The sequence below is a fragment of the Octopus sinensis genome, linkage group LG1 (assembly GCF_006345805.1).
Source record: "Octopus sinensis linkage group LG1, ASM634580v1, whole genome shotgun sequence".
Lineage (NCBI taxonomy): Eukaryota > Metazoa > Mollusca > Cephalopoda > Octopoda > Octopodidae > Octopus > Octopus sinensis.
The window spans coordinates 112,994,071-113,014,070 of record NC_042997.1 but is presented as its reverse complement, the minus strand read 5'-3'; the positions used below and the strand labels follow the sequence as shown (position 1 = coordinate 113,014,070).

General features: G+C 39.8%; 2 protein-coding genes across 3 annotated transcripts in view; both read right to left on the bottom strand.

The window, feature by feature from the left end:
- Positions 1-8,355, bottom strand: part of LOC115216726 — a 31,155-nt gene extending 22,800 nt beyond the window's left edge. Inside the window, exons 1-2 of one of the 2 annotated variants that reach the window (XM_029786269.2) lie at positions 8,074-8,355; positions 321-452 (exon numbers count right to left, since the gene is read on the bottom strand). In XM_029786269.2, the coding sequence (XP_029642129.1) occupies positions 321-452; positions 8,074-8,123 (182 nt within the window). In that variant the 5' untranslated portion in view covers positions 8,124-8,355. The remainder of the gene's footprint in view (positions 1-320; positions 453-8,073) is intronic. The other variant, XM_036503967.1, reaches the window with a different exon arrangement.
- A 5,923-nt stretch (positions 8,356-14,278) lies between these two features.
- On the bottom strand, positions 14,279-16,425 carry LOC115220769. Its single transcript, XM_029790948.2, has 2 exons — positions 16,221-16,425; positions 14,279-15,012 (listed from the first exon to the last, which is right to left on the bottom strand). Exons 1-2 carry the CDS (start codon positions 16,384-16,386, stop codon positions 14,279-14,281), a joined length of 900 nt encoding a protein of 299 aa, XP_029646808.2. The 5' UTR covers positions 16,387-16,425.
- Between the last annotated feature and the right edge of the window lie 3,575 nt (positions 16,426-20,000).

The window sequence follows — 20,000 nt, the reverse complement described above, 5'->3', positions numbered from 1 at the left end:
GCCAGTTCAACAATGGCTTAGCTGGCCAAAACTTTGAAGTCACTGTCAACAACATTCATGTCTAAGAATAATGTGTGTGTGTGTGTGTGCTTTTGTCACCCACCACCACTTGGCAACCGGTGTTGGTGTGTTTACATCCCACATAACTTAGTGGTTTGGCAAAAGAGGTGAACAGAATAAGTACCAGGGTTAAAAAAAGAAACAAAAGTCCCAGGGTTGATTCACTCAGCTAAAACAAATTCTTCAAGGTGCTACTCCAACATCGTCATAGTCTAATAACTAAAACAAATAAAAAATAAAAGACAGACCCCAGAACTTACAAAGGAGGATGTGACAGAGTCCTGTTTGGTCTGTATTTACCAAAACGGGGATGGCTGAATGGATTTCTGCCACCTTCATCACTTGCACTGCTTCTTCCTCGGCTATTCTTCTTCTCCAGATAATTACTTAATCTTCAGAAAAAGAAGTGGAAAATTTTGATTCTTAAAGCATATCTTGTTGTGTCTTGGGACAGTCATAACACCAATAATGATAAACACACACACACACACTAGTTCAAAATTACTTCTTTATTGTTAGTCAGTTGGTTAAACATCTAACCAGTTAATTAATCGATTGTTTGTTTAATCATCATGATCATCATCATCATCAACGTTAAACGTCCGTTTTTCTGTGCTAGCACGGGTTGGATATTTCGACCGGGGTCTGGCGAACTAGATAGCTGCACCAGACTCCAGTCTGATCTGGCAGTGTTTCTACAGCTGGATGCCCTTCCTAACGCCAACCACTCCATGAGTGTAGTGGGTGCTTTTTACGTGCCAGATGAAGCTGGCAGCGGCCACGATCAGTTGGTGCTTTTTACGTGCCACTGGCACAGAAGCCAGTCAAGGCGGCGCTGGCATCACCCACGTTCGTAAACAACCAATTGGTTGTTTGTTTGTCAAAGTCCTTTCGTCGTGTAATGATCCCCCCAAAACACAAGATGTGTTTTTGCACACAAATTCACATCAAGAACCTTGCAAAGCAAACACAAAAATGAAATTAAAATATATTCTTATTCAAAAAGTATATAACCCCACCTACCTGCTGTCATCCCTCACTCTCTCCTATTCCCCTCCTGGGTCTATACATCTTATGTCACTGAGTTCTCTCTACATTGACTGAGTACAAGACCCCCTCCCCTCCATCCCCTGTACTATCACTAAGGAGCTTTTGCTGAATAATGAGTGACACAACCTCTCTAATGTTGGTGCCATGAGTGATGAGTGCTGCAATCTCTCTAGTGTTGGGGCCATGAATGATGAGCGATAGAACCTCTGTAGTGTTGGTGCCATGAATTTTGAATGACATAACCTCTCTTGGTGAGAGTTGATACCATGAGTGATGAGTGACACAACCTCTGTAGTATTGGTGCTATGAATGATGAGTGACACAGCCTCTCTTGGCATGATAAATGGTGAGTGATACAACCTCTCCTGGCACTATGAATGGTGAGTGACACAACTTCTGTAGTGTTGGTACCATGAGTGATGAGTGACAATCTCTGTAGCATTGATTGACATTAATCCCTTGCCTGGGTCACTACAATTAAAGAAACGTTATTACCCCCTCTCACTCCCCTCATCCCCCTCATCATCATCATCACCATTTAATGTCCATCTTCCATGCTGACATGGTTAGATGGTGCAAGAGAACTTGACCAGTTCATGGACAGCACCAAACCCAATTTGTCTGCTTCAGCAGGGCTTTTGTCCAGCTGGGATGCCCTTCCTAACACCAACTACTTTACAGAGAGTGCAGGATTGTTTCTTTCTGTGCCACCAACACTTGTTCAGATTGCCTTGTAATTTGCAAGACAAAGGACCAAAAGTAACCCATGTAACCAAAGGAGACCACACAAAAAAAATTTACTTTTGTACCAATGGTAGGAATGGCTATTAATAACACCATTGTCTTTAATAGTTTGGAGTGTATATATATATATGTGTGTGTGTGTGTGTGTGTATTTATGTGATTGTCCCCCACCACCATCGCTTGACAACTGATGGTGGTGTGTTTACGTCCCTGTACCTTAGTGGTTCGGCAAAGACACCGATAGAATAAATAGTAGGCTTACAAAGAATAAGTCCTGGGGTCGATTTGTTCGACTGAAGGTGGTGCTCCTGCATGGCCGCAGTCAAATACCTGAACCAAGTAAAAGAATAAAAGAATAACTCAATCAGAGTTGTTCCCCTTTATCAGCGGTATCTTTTTTTTCTTTTTTTACTTTTTATTCCACTTCCTTCTCTCAATTTAAACCGTTGCTAGGAATGAAGGTGTTCTTCGATTCCATAATTATGACCATACAGTATGGCGGTGGTAACTCTTTTGGGTTTTTTTTTCCTACAGAGACCCCCATTTTCGACTGCAGCGATTCCGAATCTGCAAAAAAAAACAAAAAAAAAACGGCATTTCAAAATTTCCGATTTGAGCGTACTTAAAAATGGAAGATTTTGAAAATCCCCAAAACACGTTTTCTAAATTTTTATTTTTCCCCCTCTCAACTCCTCTGGCAAAGAAAAAAAGAGGGTGAGGGAAATAAAAATTTTGAACACGTGACTAGTTGTTTAGCTGCTATTTCCAGCATTTCTTTTTACGTCTGCTATTTTAGTGGGTGGGGAGGGGTGTTTATTTATTTGTTTATTCATTTATAATTATTATTATTTTCTTTGAAAAATTGAAATTTTACAAAATCTCTTTTTCAGAATCATAATTTCCGCATTTTTCTATGTATTTGGCCAAAATAATTTCTAAAAAATGTGAAAAATTGGTGGTTGAGGGGATGGGGGAGGTAACATTTCGAAATGCCGATTTTATTTTTTTTGCAGATTCGGAATCTCTGCAATCGAAAAAGTGGGTGGATCTTTTCGGTTTGAACGGTAGTTTTTTCTAGCGGTGTCATATGAAATTGACACCCATAATTATGACCCTAGTATCGATCTATTGCATTTCAATCTGTTTTAGGGTTAGGGGTGGGGGTGGGAGGAAGGGTATCTTTTTTTCTTCACAAATGTAAATAAACCCAATCTGTTTCTTAAACGAGGGACATATTCATACGGCACAGAATGTTTTTTTTACCTCAATAGACGTCATTGATTGGTTGAAATTGCAGAAATTGAAGAAAAAAGACAACAAATATCTTACAAACTATAGAATTTTCTCAATAAAGCCAAGAGAAAAAGATGTTTTATAAACACATTCTACCAGTATACGAAGTTTAAAAGTGTTTAGTTACGTGGAAATTATTTTAAAAGACTGCTGTTCAAACCGAAAAGATCCAAGTGGGTTTCTGTAGAAAAAAAAAAAGAAACCCCCAAAAATATAACTGAAAGAAGGGTCCATGCCCTTTACCTCTGTCTCCAGTATTGATTTATATTCCTCAAGATAAACGTCCCTGAAGTGATTGATTAAAGACATTTAAAGAGTTGAAACCATCTCTCACATCTTCATCAACACAGAGTCTTACCAAATTCACTTGTTTAGGTTTCCAGCCTAATTCTCAGTTAAATAACTGCCAAGGTAAACCTCTTAAAAGATCCTGTTGGTTTTTTTAAGTCCGGTCATAAGATTCCATACAACTCAGTAATGTATGAGAAGTGAAGGCACATGGCTTAGAGGTTAGTGTATTTGGCTTACGATTGTAAGGGTGTGAGTTCCATTCTCAGCGGTGCATTGCCTCCTTGAGCAGGACACTTTATTTCACATTATTTCAGTGCATTAGACTGGCAAAAACGAGTTGTAACTATACCTAAAAGGGTCGGCCTTTTCAAATTTTGTGTCACACTGAATCTCCCTGAGAACTAGGTTAAGGGTACGCATGCTTGTGGAGTACTCTTTCTTTACTCTTTTACTTGTTTTAGTCATTTGACTGTGGCCATGATGGAGCTTCGCCTTTAGTCAAGCAAATCGACCCCAGGACTTATTCTTTGGAAGCTTATTCTATCGGTCTCTTTTTGCCGAACCGCTAAGTTACGGGGACGTAAACATACCACCATTGGTTGTCAAGCGATGTTGGGGGACAAACACAGACACACAAATATAAACATACATACACACACACACACACATGACGGGCTTCTTTCAGTTTCCGTCTACCAAATCCACTCACAAGGTTTTGGTCGGCCTGAGGCTATAGTAGATGACACTTGCTCAAGGTGCCATGCAGTGGGAATTAACCCAGAACCATGTGATTGGTAAGCAAGCTACTTACCACACAGCCACTCCTGCACCTCAGGCCATTTGCATGTTAATTTCATGAGTACACTGTTTCATTGATCAGATCGACTGGAACACTCATCGTTGTGACCGACGGCGTGCCAGTAAAAGTAAAGGTACGACTAGACTCGCTAAAAAAAAGCCTGATCAAAACCACGTGAACAACAACAACAATTACAACAGCAATCTCCTCTAAAGTATCAATTAGTAATTAAAAAGATTGATAATTGTTTGAAACATACTAGAAATCAGAAAAGTTTTTAAAAAATTAATATTTGATGAAGTTTTACTGTACATCTCTATATATGCCTTGAGAAGGTCATAATGCTAAGAAACACACACTCGTTCTATTTCACTTCTGCTGTTGTTATTATCTCCATCATCTGCCCCCTCCCCACCTTTTTTTTACCTTTGTATCCTTTGTATATTTCCCTTCCTCTTCACTGAATACCTTGTATACTTTCTCTGATTTTTGTTTATTCATTTTATCATTTCATTATATGTAACTACCCTACACTTTATGTTTTGTATTGCCCGGCCACCACCACCCTCGTCCTTCGCCCTAGCAGCAAAGAAATGAAATCATCATTATTACCCTTTTTTTTAATCATTTCATTATATGTAAGCCCCTACACTTCATGTCTGTCTCTGTATTGCCCCCCACATCCTTTGCCCTTGTGGGGTTATGTCAAACAGCTGCTGTCATGTGTGGGAAGGATCCGTCTGTTGGCCAAGTCTGTAGTGATGATTACATCACTGCTCTCCTTCAATCGGACAGGCAAGGCAGTTTTCTTTTGATTGGTAGCTGTGGCGAAAGAGGTTTGGTGGTCAAGGCTGAAAGGCATGAGGACAGATACGTTCCTCTTTGGTAGAGCTATCATTGACTTCTTCAAGTTTCACTTGAAAAAAAGGGAAATAAGAGTGGAGAGGGAGGTGCTGTCCTCGAGTGAGTTTATTGAAAGGTGGGTGAAAGTTGCGAAAATGGTAAGAGTGGATGGTACCTTTCTAAGTGTAGACCTGTGAGTCAGTGAGAAGGAATTGGAGAGGGCACTTGCTCATAGGGTTTCAGGGAAATCTTGGACAGTGGCATTCCTCTATTATCCCTAGGGGCATTCCTGTGTCAGGAGGGCCACATCTCTATCACCCTCCCCGACTTTTTTTTACCTTTGTATGCTATGCGTATGTCCCCTCTTTTCCAGTGTATACCATATATACTTTTTTTTATCATTTCATTATTATATGTAAACCCCAACACTTTATGTCTGTCTCTGTATTATCCCCCTCATCCTTTGCCCTTGTGACAAATAAATGGAATCGTTATTGAGCAACCCCAGTGGGTCATCCAGATCGTATTTAGATAGAGTATTTGTTAGATCAGAGGATAGGGATAGCATTGACTGTCCACAATTTAAATTGGTTGGTTACACAGATCACAAATTTGTGATATGCTCGGTCGATTTAGATAGAACCTGTACTAGAAGTTGAATGCGTCCTTACCAGCTCACAAAGACTACAGGGACCGGATTAGCGAACTAGTTAAGTGGTAATTCACGGGGGTTGTCATCAACAACCGGTGGTGAATTGCTCTGAAGAGAGCGATTAGAGTAGAATTGATAATAGAAAGAAATAGATTAGAGGGAGAACAAGTTAGCAAGCTAGAAGAGGCTATTAGTAAAGGCATCACGACTGACATGTTATTCGCTTGCTATTCAGTTTTGAGCAGATGTGTGTGGCTTACCAGCAGCACTTTGTATGGTTGTTTGAGGAGGGTGATGGGTCGACAACAGTAGCAAACTTTCCTTTGTATCTAGACGGCCTACCATGGCTCTCAGTGATGGATGCAAGATTCTGTGAAAAGCTGATTACAGCCTCTAAAATACAGGATGTGCCAAGCGATTGCACAAGTCGCAGATCGCCCGTTTTGGATGGTCTGTATAACCATCATGACTAGCCGTCTGATAAGGGTACACGAAGCACATGCATCACAACCATATATGCAAGACATGGTGATCTCATATCAAGATATACAGCACATGACCTTGCAGGTGGGGCCCCATTTAGAATTTTCTTCTGGTCAAGTAACCCATCTCACTGAAAAGGTCCCTGAATAAGGGTTGTTTAAAGATGTTGAACGAAACACCCATGTTTCCAGAGGTGAATTATCCAAACACCAAAGAATCCCTCTCAACACATGGCTATGATGCTCAGCCACTAAAGGACATGCTCAACTGGTTACGGTCAAACAACTGACAAGCAAGTCTGTGGTATTGAGCAGAATATTTGCTGTGGCCCATCTTTTATACTAAGACAAAATAATGTACATGATAATACTTCCAATCAGTTAAGATCAGAAGACATAAGAGCCACTGGCTGATACTGCATCAGGGCGGTGACGGCATCATCATCATCACCACCACCACCACCACCACCACCATCACCATCACCATCATCATCATCATCATCATCATCATTCTTCTTCTTCTTCTTCTAACCCAGGTTTTGCTAAAATTCCCATTTCTTTTATATTTCTTATGATACCTTCTGATATTGTCCCTCAAGGTTCCTGTTCAATGAATAGTTCAGTCAATCAATCAATTAGCTTTGTTTATTTATCAAAGTCCTTTCGTCGCCACTCTCAACTTCATCAATGACACACCCTGGCGACAACAGGACTTTAATCAACCTAGCTAATTGAATGGTTGATTGGACTGAAAACAATTAATCAAACAATTGATTATTTAATTGGTTAAATAAATGATTAATTAGTTCATTGACTAATAAATAATAAGTGTGTTTCTTATTGGCATAATGACGCTCTTGAGATAAAACTAAATTTGTTTCAACACACGTTTTCACATCAAGAACCATGTAAACCAAATGCTATAACGAAATATCTGTACATGGAGTCTCATGAATAAATTTCAATTTGTGCCGGCCACCGTTGAGACCTCAAACATTCTTGGCCCCTTCACTGCTGATTTCCGCCACAAAATCGGGATAGCTGTGGCCCGTTTGAGAAATGAGTACCGTGCGATGGCGATGGCGATGGCCATTCTCCGCGACAACGCCTTTACAGTTTTGTCCATGAGGCACGGCATTTGTTCTAAGGTATACAACCCCTTACTCTCCACCACCACTATCTTCTGCTGCTTAAAACGGACACGGAATCCGATGGTTATTATTATTATTCTTTTATTACTATTTTACTAATTTTAATTTTGAGTATTCCCTTATTTCATAGAACGGAAATTACGATTTTGAAAGGAGGTGGAATTTTAGGTGAAGACCGAGTGACTTTTCAACTGTTTTGATGGTCACATTCGTTTAAAAAATCATCAAAAATCAGATTATTATTATTATTTTCCTTATTTTACCTTTGTTTCATAGAACGTAACCTCTCTATATATGAAGCTGAAGTTGTCTGTGTATGGCAGGTTTGGTAGCCTTCAACTAACACTATCTCCTCCGAGACCAAAATTGAGAGTATGATAGAAGAAGGCTTGCTCTTCCTTCCGTAGAAGAAAAATTCAAATCGGACCATATTAACACCAAAAAGATGGGTTTTTTTTCTATGAAAATCCCTATTTTTTACGATTTTTGACTGCTGTGTCGCCATTGTTCGGTGTATTTCAACCAGAAAAATATTCACTTAAAGAGAATAACAAGCTACATAAAGCAAAAATTTTACTTTTCAAAAATTCCAATTCTAAAGGGTCGAAACAAACCCGAGTAACGCCGGGCGATACTGCTAGTTAAAGGATATATGTAATTAAAGGATAGACATACTTAAAGGATAAATGTAATTAAAGGATACGTTACTTTCGTCGATTGCTGTTCCAGATTTCCTCTTCCGTTTTGTAATCTGCCATCTAACACAAGCGCAGGTAAACTGGACAGAAGGGTCAAATATTGGACAACAAACTCGTGTGTCGAGGGTTCGAGACGGGCATATGGTGTTTGTATAGAACACTAAACTTGGGTTCTACCAAGTTGTTAGGATACGATACGAGATTTGTTAAGAATATTGAAGTGTTCCGTATACCTTGATATGACATTCCTATGAAGACCAAAAGAATATTTTACCTTCAGGATCATAACAAGTCACTCTTCAAACTACGTTGCTAGGCAACGGCGTTTTGATGGGAGATAACTTTTACTCACCGTTATTTCCGAATTACAATATTTTCGCTTCTGAAGGCGGCGAGCTGGCAGGAACGTGAGCACGCCGGGCGAAATGCCTAGCGGTATTTCGTCTACCGTTACGTTCTGAGTTCAAATTCCTCAGAGGTCGACTTTGCCTTTCATCCTTTCGGGTTCGATTAAATAAGTACCAGTTACGCACTGGGATCGATATAATCGACTTAATCCGTTTGTCCTCTCTGTGTTTATCCCCTTGTGGGTAGTAAAGAAATAGGTATTTCGTCTTTACGTTCTGAGTTCAAATTCCGCCGAGATCAACTTTGCCTTTCAATCTTTCGAAGTCGATAAATTAAGTACCAGTTGCGCACTGGAGTCTATCTAAACGACTGGCCCCCTCCACCAAAATTTCGGGCCTTGTGCCTAGAGTAGAAAAGAATATTTTCGCTTCTAGTTAAGAAGCTTGTTTTGCACCCACTGGCTTTCGAGTTCAGTCCCACTCAGTGGCACCGTGGTTAAGTATCTTCTACCATAACCTGGGATTGCCCAATGCCTTATGAGGGAATTTGTTTGACAGAAACTGTGTGGAAATCCGTCATGTGTGTGTGTGTGTGTGTTTGTGAGAGAGAGAGAGAGAGATTATGTTTGTCCCCGTCACCACTTGACAATAGGTGTTGGTTTTGTTACATTCCTTTAACTTAGCTGCTTGACAAAAGTGACCTATACAATAAACTCGGTGACTGGCATCTGTTGCTAGTGGAGCGCTAAGTCTATACGAGTGAGATCGTTGCCAGAGCAACAAGCTGGCCTTTGTGCCGATGGCACGTTAAACACACCATTTGAGCGTGATCATTACCGCGTTGCCTTACAAGCACTTGTGCTGGTGGCACATGAAACATTCGAGCAAGGTCGTCGCTAGTGCCACTGGACTGGCTCCTGTACAGGTGGCACATAAAAAGCACCATTTGGGCATGGCCGGTGGCACATAAAAGCACTCACTACACTCTCAGAGTGGTTGGCGTTAGGAAGGGCATCCAGCTGTAGAAACTCTGCCAGATCAGATTGGAGTCTGGTTCGCCAGACCTCAGTCAAATCGTCCAACCCTTGCTAACATGGAAGGCGGACGTTAAGTGATGAAGATGGAGTACTGGGATCGAATCCTCTCCTTTTCAGCATGGACTAGTTCCAACAGGGAGATGGATGAAGCTCTGTTATAGTGGAGAGAGCTGGGATTGTCAGTTCTTGATACAGCTAAGGAAAGATGGAAGCAGAGAGTGTGAGACAATCTATGCTCAGGTGCTACTTTCAACTCTCTCTCTTTGATCAATCAGATCAATTTTCAAGGTGTTGCCTACTTTCTACAAGTGGGATATTCTCAGGGAACTGGATTAATGTCCTGCCTGTGGCCAACATTTGTGGTCTGTTGAGTCTGGATGAGCTCCACATCTCCATTGCACTCAGAGTGGGAACCAACATCTGGGGAGGGGTAAGATATTGCTGTGGTAGGCCTCTCAACTCCACAGGCCTTCATGGCTTGTCTTGCTGTCTAAATGTTGGTTGTTTCAGTCGTCACACTGAGCTAAACTTCATTACTAAGTAGGTCTTGGCTCAGGTTAATATCCCCTCAGTTTTAGAGCCAGTGGGATTATCCAGAAGTGATGGGAAGAGACTAGATGGTCTTACCGTCTGTCTCTGGATAACAGGTAGGTGCTTCATCTGGGATGCCACAGTTTGTGACTCCTTTGCTCCATCCCACATCCTGGATGCTGCAGTAAATGGGAGGATCACTGCTTCCATAGCCAAACGGAATAAAATTCTTAAGTACCAGGACCTGTCAGTGAACTATCCCTTCCAGCCTGTGGCGTTAACAGCAAAGTTCTCATTATCATTGGCAGCTCACCTTATTGAGGTGTCAAGTGATATCCATGATGGTATTCTGCGATGAGCTGGCAGAAATGTTAGCATGCCAGGTGAAATGCTAAGCGGCATTTTGTCTGCTGTTACGTTCTGAGTTCAAATTCCGCCAAGGTCGACTTTGCCTTTCATCCTTTCAGGGTCGATTAAATAAGTACCAGTTATGCACTGGGGTTGATGTAATTGACTTAATCTGTTTGTCTGTCCTTGTTTGTCCCCTCTGTGTTTAGCCCCTTGTGGGTAGTAAAGAAATAGGTATTTTGTCTGTTCCAGTGCCTTGGCCCAGCTATTGTCTGTGGTAATGTTGTGAGTGTGTTCGCTTGTTTCATTAGTGGTTTTCTCAGATGAATCCAGATTTGCATTATTTTCAGGCAATGGACGTGTTTGGGTCTGGAGGCTTCCCAATCAAGAATTTGATTTGAAACAACTCCAACCAACTCTGAAACATGGCATTATCTCTGTAATGTTATAGGGAGCTATCACTAGCAATGGTCGTTCTGAGCTGATTGAATGTGTTGGAACTATAAACTCTGAAAAATACACCAAAATACTTAAGCAAGGACTACTTCCAATGTATTCACACAATAACATAATGAAAAATTAGTTTTTATTCATGGAAGATGGGGCTCCATGCCACACAGTGAGAAGGAATCAACAATGGTTGACTAAAAATGGAATCAAAAAGCTTCCTTGGCCGAGCCAATCTCCTGACATGAACCCAATTGAAAATCTTTGGTGAAACTAGTTAGAGCTATATGAAAAACTCGACAGAAACCTAAATCTAAAGATGAATTGTTTCAATTGTTGCATGAAAAGTGGGCAGAAATTCCACAAGAGACAATCACAAAGCTCATCAGTTCAATGCCAAAAAGAGTTTCTGAATTAAAAACTGTAAAGGGGATGTCAACTAAATACTAAAGTATGTAGTCCTACCTATTGATTACATTTCAATTGTTCGCTTTGTGTATTAAATAAAAGATTTTGAAAATTAAAGGTGTCTATTTATTTCCTGCATGTGTCCTTTAATTTTTTTATAAGGACATAGATTGAGTCATATAGCCAGCTGGAGACAATGTCTCCTGGGGCTAAACTACAGAAACATTAGTCCTAAACCAGGACTGCCATGTTAAGTTGGCAAACATTCTTTACTACAACCAATTTACTGTTAATAATAAACAATTATTAACTTCAGAATCCCCATTTTCTTCTTCTTTAAATGAATATAAACTACACACACACACACACACACACACACACACACACACATACATACACATACACAATAAGATTAGGCGGAGAATTTCAATTATCCTCATGTGGTGAGTTTTAATGCAAAATATATACCTTTATAAAATAAAAAGAAGGAAAATGCACATAGTTTACAAAGTTTTAATATATTTTAAATGGAAGAGTATTGTGTTTGTCGACCGGTTTCAATTTTGATAATCATGACATTGAAATTATTGTAATTTCATATTTTCTTAAGAAGATTTTAGTCCATGGTCTAGTATGGAAGTTTGTGAATGAATCAACAAGTAGAAAAATCTAAGGGGATGTAAGTGCTCATTTTTGTGGGTGGGGTAAATAAACATATATATGTACATATATATATATATATATATAAATAATCCAAATTTACAAAAAAAATATAGAAGATGAAGACAGGTATAGGAACAAGAAACAGATGTATTAGTTTAACGCTCAGAGAGAATGGAAAAGTCTTTTATGCTTTGAGCCTATGCTCATCAACAGAAAGGAATAAAAGGGAAAAAATGGAGAGCGGACAAAAAAAACTGTGTAGAATTTGGCAGTCTGACTGCACATGATCAATGCATACGCCCTGCTTGTTTGCCAGTATGATGCAGTTTAGTACAGTAGAGATGACTCATTCAAAGCGCTGGGTGTTAAAACACCTGAAAATCATAGAGGCAAGATAAGTCACCTCCAATCCCATTCAGGAGTGATGGACATCAGTGTTTCATCGTTTTAGTGGCTTGTCTACATCACGTGCCTGAACTGAACTGGAAGCTAACTGAATCTCTAGTCCATGACTATATGCAAATAGTGTAAAAACCGCTTACTGGTATGACTCACTGATGCTTACGTAAGAATCAATTCAGATATGAATTTAAAGCAGCACTAGTACTGTAAACATTATCAACCAGATGGTGGCGGTGGCAGCAATATTAGCAGCAGCAGCAGCAACAACGACGATCATCATCATCATCATCCTCATCATTGTTTAATGTCCACTTTCTATGGGTTGGACAATTTTGACTGAGGGCTGGCGAGCCAGATGGCTGCACCAGGCTCCAATCTTGATTTGGCAGAATTTCTACAGCTGGATGCCCTTCCTAACGTCAACCACTCTGAGAGTGTTGTGGGTGTTTTTTACGTGCCACAGACACAGGGGCCAGTCAGGTAGTACTGGCAATGACCTCACTTGAATCTTTTTACACATGTCACTGGCACAGGTGCCAGTAAGGCGATGCTGGTAACGATCACGCACAAATGGTGCCCTCTGGCAATGATTACGCTTAGATGGTGCTCTTGGCACTCTACTAGCACGGGTACAAGTGCCAGTAAGGCGACTCTGGTAATGAGCACACTCGAATGGTGCCTTTTATGTGCCACTGGCATGGAAACCGGTTAGCCGCTCTGTCAACGATCACACTCGTATGGTGCTCTTTGCACCCCGCTAGCATGGATGCCAGTCATCGAATCATAATAATAATAATAATAATAATAATAATAATAATAATAATAATAATAATAATAATGATAATAAGGGCACTCAGAGAGCGCAAATATCTGCCAAGGCAACACCAATGTCCTCTCAACAATTAGTCAGATGTGATTTTTAGAATGAGAATATCTGAAATAAACTCGACTGCTCTCATAAACGAAAAATACTAAAAAGGAACCCGACCGCTCTCAAAAATAAAGTAAAAAAACAGGTAAAATAATCCAGAATCCTTGTCTGGTACCAGATCAATCCCAAAATCTAATCAGTTTGTGCCAGTCATGAGGCCAAACATTCCTGAAAGTTTCATCTGAATCGATCCAGTGGTTCTTGAGATATCTTGTTCGTGCAGAAACAAACAAAAAAAACTGAAAACAATACATCCGCCTTCGCTACTTTGAAATAGGAAATCTGTTACAGAACTAGGGACAATTAAAAGGGTTAAAGCATATTCTTCAGTTTTATATTTCGAAAAGAAAAAAAAAATTTTTTCTTTATTTATAATTGAGTAAAATTCAAAGAAAAGAAATTTCTATAAAAATTACCACTCTGTGCCATAATTTGCAAACTACAATCAATAGATTGTCCATTAATCTTGCTTGGAATGAGATTCTTTTTCTATGAATATTGAAGACATGATTCTGGAATAAACATTTTGCATGCAGTTAGAGAACTTTGCAACTTCAAAACATTCGTGTGTGAATTTCTTGTTGAAAAACTATAATCAGTGTGTTTAGAAGATTAAAAAGGTGACTGTGTGGTAAGTAGTTTGCTTACCAACCACATGGTCCTGGGTTCAGTCCCACTGCGTAGCAACTCGGGCAAATGTCTTCTACTATAGCCTCAGGCTTACCAAAGCCTTGTGAGTGGATTTGGTAGACGGAAACTGAAAGAAGCCCGTCATATATGTGTATATATATACATATATATATATGTATGTATGTGTGTGTGTGTGTGTATGTGTGTATGTATGTATTTATGTATGTATGTATGTATGTATGTATGTATGTGTTTCTGTATATGTTTGTGTGTCTGTGTTTGTCCCTCCCAATATCGCTTGACAACTGACCCTGGTGTGTTTATGCTCAACTAAAGGCGGTGATCCAGCATGGCCACAGCCAAATGACTGGACCAAGTAAAAGAATAATTGAATAAAAGAATATTTATTGCAGAGGAGAACACAAATCTTGTATCAGAGCTTGGCACTTGTGTTTTCTCTATCATTTTAAATTATACCTTATCCTGAGTGGTACTTCCTTCGGCAGCTCTGGTGGGAATTTCTTCAAATTTTTGCTGTTGTTTTCTCTCATAGATATTAATAAAAGCAATAAAGATTGAAAGGAAATTCTTAATCAGGAATATAGACATATTGTGCCCATAGATATGGATTAAGCGTAAACGAATAACCAAATATGGAACATTGATTATCACTATCATTAAAATGCGGTACAGGTTCATAAAATTGTCTCTTAATTTGATTTTACCATAATGCGAGTGACTAACAAGAAACAGAGGAATTAAAGGCATAAATATATTAATCAAAGAAAAACCTAAGATCGTTTTTGTCATTGCAAATGACAGAAGTACTTTGGACTGGTGAACAAAAAGGATGTCCAAAAAGTCAACTGTGTCAAAAATGTCAATGGTAACACCTGATGTTATTCTGTCAATATATCTCCTATTCTCATTGTCTGGAGAGGTGCTGACCTGACACAGCAAATAAATTAGAAAGAGCGGGGCAGAAAGTGCAAGCGTTAATTTTAGGATATTTGGACCCAAATTATCCTTTTTGCCTAATGTGACAGAAAAGTTCTCAAAGCAAAACAACACTTTTAGAAAAAGTACAATGGAATAAACTCCCCAAGCAATACAAATAAGAGGGAGCTTTTCTACTTTTGAAATTACTTGGAAGTTTTGTGGTTCAATGTTTTCTCTGCGACTGTAAATGTATGAAAAAACCAACACTGAAAAATAAAAGATAACACATTTAGAACTAAAGTGAAATCTGTTTTATAAACAATAAATTTTAAATGAAGGATTAATAGAAACACTTATTAATACAAGAGATAAAGTAGTTTATTTGTGATGAGACTAATGAATGTTGGCTGAAGACAGAACTAGCAACATTGCAATAAAGTCGGTATAATTTATGGAACCTTTTAACATTAGTTTCAAATTTTTGGCTTCACAAGGCCAGCAGTTTTGCGGAAAGGATCAAGACAATTACTTCAACCCCTGGGCTTAACGGGTACTTATTTTCTTGACTGCAAAAAATAAAAGACAAAGCCAACTTCAGCAGAATTTGAACTCAGAATGTAAAGATGGGCAAAATGTCACAAAGTATTTTGCTCAGTGTACACAATTCAGCCAACGTGCCACCTTATGGAACCATTTAATATTGCTTTTGGTTTTCTATGAGAGTAAATTATTTGAAATACAAAAAGAAAGTTCTGGAGAAACTTTCTGCTGATCTTATGATATATTTATAAGGCATAGTTAAAGTCAATGTTAGCAGACTGTGTTCTTGTTAACCAAGAATGTGTGTGTGTACACCATATTTTAATGTGTATTAGGAACCCATTTTTTGTCAAAAATTAGGTTAAAAAATATGGGAATTTCTTATACATGGATAATGTTATAATCCTTTACAAAACCTTTTTCCAAATTTTAAACCCTAAAAATTAGAGGGTTCCTGATACATGTTAAAATACGGTATATATACATAGATATTTATGAAGCTGTAAAAGTCATATAAAGATTTAAGTGTCTTATCATTTTACAGTATAAACTAGGAGGAGGAGGGGGAGAGGGGAGGAGGGGAGGGGAGGAGGAGGAGTATGAGGTGGTGGATGGGGATGATGATGATGATGATGATGATGATGACGACGACGACGACGACGAAGACGACGACGACGACGAAGACGACGATGACGACGACGAAGACGACGACGACGACGACGACGACGACGAAGACGACGACGACGACGACGAAGACGACGACGACGAGAGGAGAGAGAAGTGGAAGAGGAGGAGGCGGGGAAAGAGGAGGAGGAAGAGGGGGAGGATGGTGTTACATACACACATATTCTACATGAAGCAAGATTAAAAAGATATGCAGCAATTTCAGTGAAAAGAAATATAGTTTATTTAAAGCAACGAGAAGAATACAAACCTGTAATAAATAGCACCACCGTAACAACGTCAGCGATAATCCACATCAACCATAGTTTGTTGATGTATGTAGACAAATAAACATCTAGAAATCCCATTTGAATGATCAGCAAAATGACGCACACAATATGCAATGGTATGATGAAGAGTTTCTCACAAAAACCCATTTTTGGAGAATTGGTGTTGAATTTTCAAGCAAGGAAATACAAACTGAAAACAAATGATATTAAATCGAAGTGTAATTAAGCAATTGAATTAATATATTGGTTTCAAATTTTGGTAAAAGGCCTGCAAAATCAGGGGAGGAGAAAAATTGCTAACACCAGTGTGCTAATGGTATTTATTTTATCAAACCCCAAAAGGATGAAAAGAAAAGCCAACCTCAGTGGAATGATGATGATGATAATGATGATAATGATAAGAAGAAGAAGAAGAAGAAGAAGAAGAAGAAGAAGAAGAAGAGTAATAATAATAATAATAATAATAATAATAATAATAATAGGCTCTCATGGCTTCTGATCTTAACTGATTGGAAGTGTTATCATGTACATTGTTTTGTCTTGGTATAAAAGATGGGCTACAGCAAATATTCTGCTCAATACCACAGATTTGCTTGTCAGTTGTTTGACCTTAACCAGTTGAGCATGTCCCTTAGTGGCTGACGATATGTGCATCTCTGATCACGAGCAGAAGTAGTGGGGGAGCATCATGGCCATGTGTTGAGAGGGATTCTTTGGAGTTTGAATGGTTCACCTCTGGAAACATAGGTGTTTCGTTCAACATCCTAAAGCAACCCTTATTCAGGGACCGTTTGAGCAGGATGGGCTACTCAACCTGAAGAAAATTCTAACTGGGCCCCACCTGCAAGGTCATGTGCTGTTTATCTTGATATGAGATCACCATGTCGCGCACATATGGTTGTGATGCATGTGCCTGGTGTACCTTTATCAGACGGGTAGTCATGATGGGTATATTGGGCTTCGTATATTTTACCCCAGTGTCACTTTGATGGCATGAACTGCTCTCTCACTCAATAATAATAATAATAATAATGAAGGCTCTGGTATCCAGCATGCAAGCATGAAAGAGAAGGTTAGGAATGAATGTTATAGAAGAGTTCGAGCAGTCCTGAAGTCTGAGTTGAATGCATATAATAAGGTGTTAGCTATAAATTCCTTAGCAGTCCCAGTTGTTCTTTATAGCTTCAATGTGCTTAACTGGAATACCAGTGAAATAATGAAAATTGACAGAAAAATCTGCAAGCTACTGACTTGTACCTGTTTCCTTGATGGCTTTCTTCGGTTGTTTATGTTCCAGACCTATTTTCTGCTAGAAAAAGTGTGCTAATCTAGATGGAAACTCACTGCAGCCGACTTCAATGGGGAATGAGACTGTTTGCCAGCCTTTCATGAGGGCCTCATCAACAAAGTCCTGGTATTTCAAATTCTTCACCTGCTTCCTCCCAGGGCACTGTGAGTTTGGCCACAATGATTGTCTTTTGCCTTCCTGGAGAGCAGCAACATGTCCAGTCAGAACAATTAGTGTCCTGCTAGTTTCCATTCTCCATTCCATTGTCATATCCTAAGCTTAAACTGAAAAGATATCTAATTTCTTTACTCAGTACAGGTAAAAGGAAGTAAAACCGAGGGACTTTGTGAGTGTGTCATTGTATTTATTCAGTGGTCACTTATCAACTAGTTACTAATCTGTTGGTCAGTTAGCTGATGGTGGTGAATCAGTTTATAAAGTTCATTGTTGAAATTAAGAGGGGTTTCAAATTAATGGATTGAATTCTACAATGGAGATATGCTGTAATTGAGAAGACCCGGCAACTAAAGTGAGATCGCAGCCATGGCCGATGCCAGTGTTGTATGTCTGGCCCACTTAAGAGTACTCTTGAAGTGTTGGGTGATATGATATGCTTGAGAAGACCTGTTAAGTCAAGTAAAACTAAAATCGTAGCTGTGGCCAGTGCCCCTTGACTGGCTCCCGTTCTGGTGGCACATAAAAGGCATCATCTGAATATTATCAATGCCAGAGCCACCTGACTGGCTCCTGTGTCAGTGGCATGTAAAAAGCTCCATCCGAACGTGGCTGATGCCAGTACCCTCTGATTGGCTCCTGTGCTGGTAGCATGTAAAAAGCACTATCCGAACGTGATTGATGTAAGGCCCACCTGACTGGCCAGTGACACATAATAAAGCACCATTCAAACAAGGCTGATGGCAGTACCCACTGACTGGTTCCTGTGCCAGTGGCATGTAGAAAGTACTATCTGAATGCAATCGATATCAGGCCTGCCTGACTCACTCCCATGCCAGTGGCACATAAAAAGCACCATCCAAACGTGACTGATGCCAGTACCCCCTAACCGGCCCCTGTGCCAGTGGCACATATAAAGCACTATCCGAATGTGATCGATGCCAGGCCTGCCTGACTAGCTCCTGTGCTGGTGGCATATAAAAATCACCATCTGAACATGATCGATACTGGTACCCCCAATTGACTCCCATGCCAGTAGCACGTATAAAGCACTATCCAAACGTGGCCGATGCCAGGCCCGTCTGACTGGTCCTCATGCCAGTGCCACGTAAAAAGCACCCTCTACATTCTCTGAGTGGTTGGCATTAGGAAGCGCATCAAGCTGAAGAAACCTTGTTAAATCAAATAGGGGGCTGGGACAGCCTCCTAGCTTGCCAGTTCTCAGTCAAACCATCCAACCCATGCCAGCATGGAAAGCGGACGTTTTCATGTCATTGAACCTTTTGTTGTTGTAATCTTATCACTTCACTATTTTTTGGTGCTCTTCATTTTTATTTATTTATGGGAATATTTATTTTTGCTGTGTAGTTGTGGCTGTGTGGTAAGAACCACATGGTTTCAGGTTCAGTCCCACAGCATGGCACCTTGGGCAAGTGTCTTCTACTATAGCCTCAGGCCGACCAAAGCCTTGTGAGTGGATTTGGTAGATGGAAACTGGAAGAAGCCTATTATGTGTGTGTGTGTGCACGCACGCATGCACACATGCGCACATGCATGTCTGTGTTTGTCTCCCACCACTGCTTAATAACAAGTGTTTGTTTACATCCTTGTAACTTAGTGGTTTGGCAAAAGGATGTGTGTGTGTGTGTGTGTGTGTCTGGGTTTGTCCCCCACCACTGCTTGACAACCAGCATTGGTGTGTTTATGTCTCTGTAACTTAGCAGTTCAGCAAAAAGGAAACCAATAAAACAAGTATTAGACTTAAAACAATAAGTACTGGAGTTAATGAGTTTGACAAAAATTCCTCAAGGTGGTACCCCAGCATGGCCAGAGTCTAAATGATTGAAGCAAGTAAAAGAAAAAAGAAAGACGAAGGAATTTGCTTTGTAGTCTTTCAGGATGACCTCCATTGGTGCTAATTTCTGTGGATCTTTGTTGATTATGTTGCAAATATTGACGTTTGATATTTCATGTTATTATAATTCTGGACAATTAGCATCATCATCATCATCAATACCATCATCATTATCATCATCAGCAATAGAAACAAAGGATCTCTCTCTCCGGCCGGGTAACCTTGTACTTCCTGCATCTGTCTCACTACAACTTTTTCATCATCTCCTCCTCCAATGCCTCTTTCCTTCTTAACAGTTTTTGTCTTGCAAAGTACTTGGTGACCTTGTCAGTGCAGGTGCCACTTAAAAGCACCCAGTCCACACTGTAAAGTGGTTGGTATTCGGAAGGGCATCCAGCTGTGAAAACCTTGCCAAAACTGACCTCACCTGTGCATGTGCCATAT

What these genes read in the sequence shown, in the direction of transcription:
- LOC115220769 (XM_029790948.2), bottom strand. Translation starts at nt 16,386, where the DNA reads ATGGGTTTTTGTGAGAAACTCTTCATCATACCATTGCATATTGTGTGC. An exon ending in GGTGGTGCTATTTATTACAG is followed by an intron (nt 15,013 to 16,220) that starts GTTTGTATTCTT and finishes TTTATTTTTCAG; the next exon opens with TGTTGGTTTTTTCATACATT.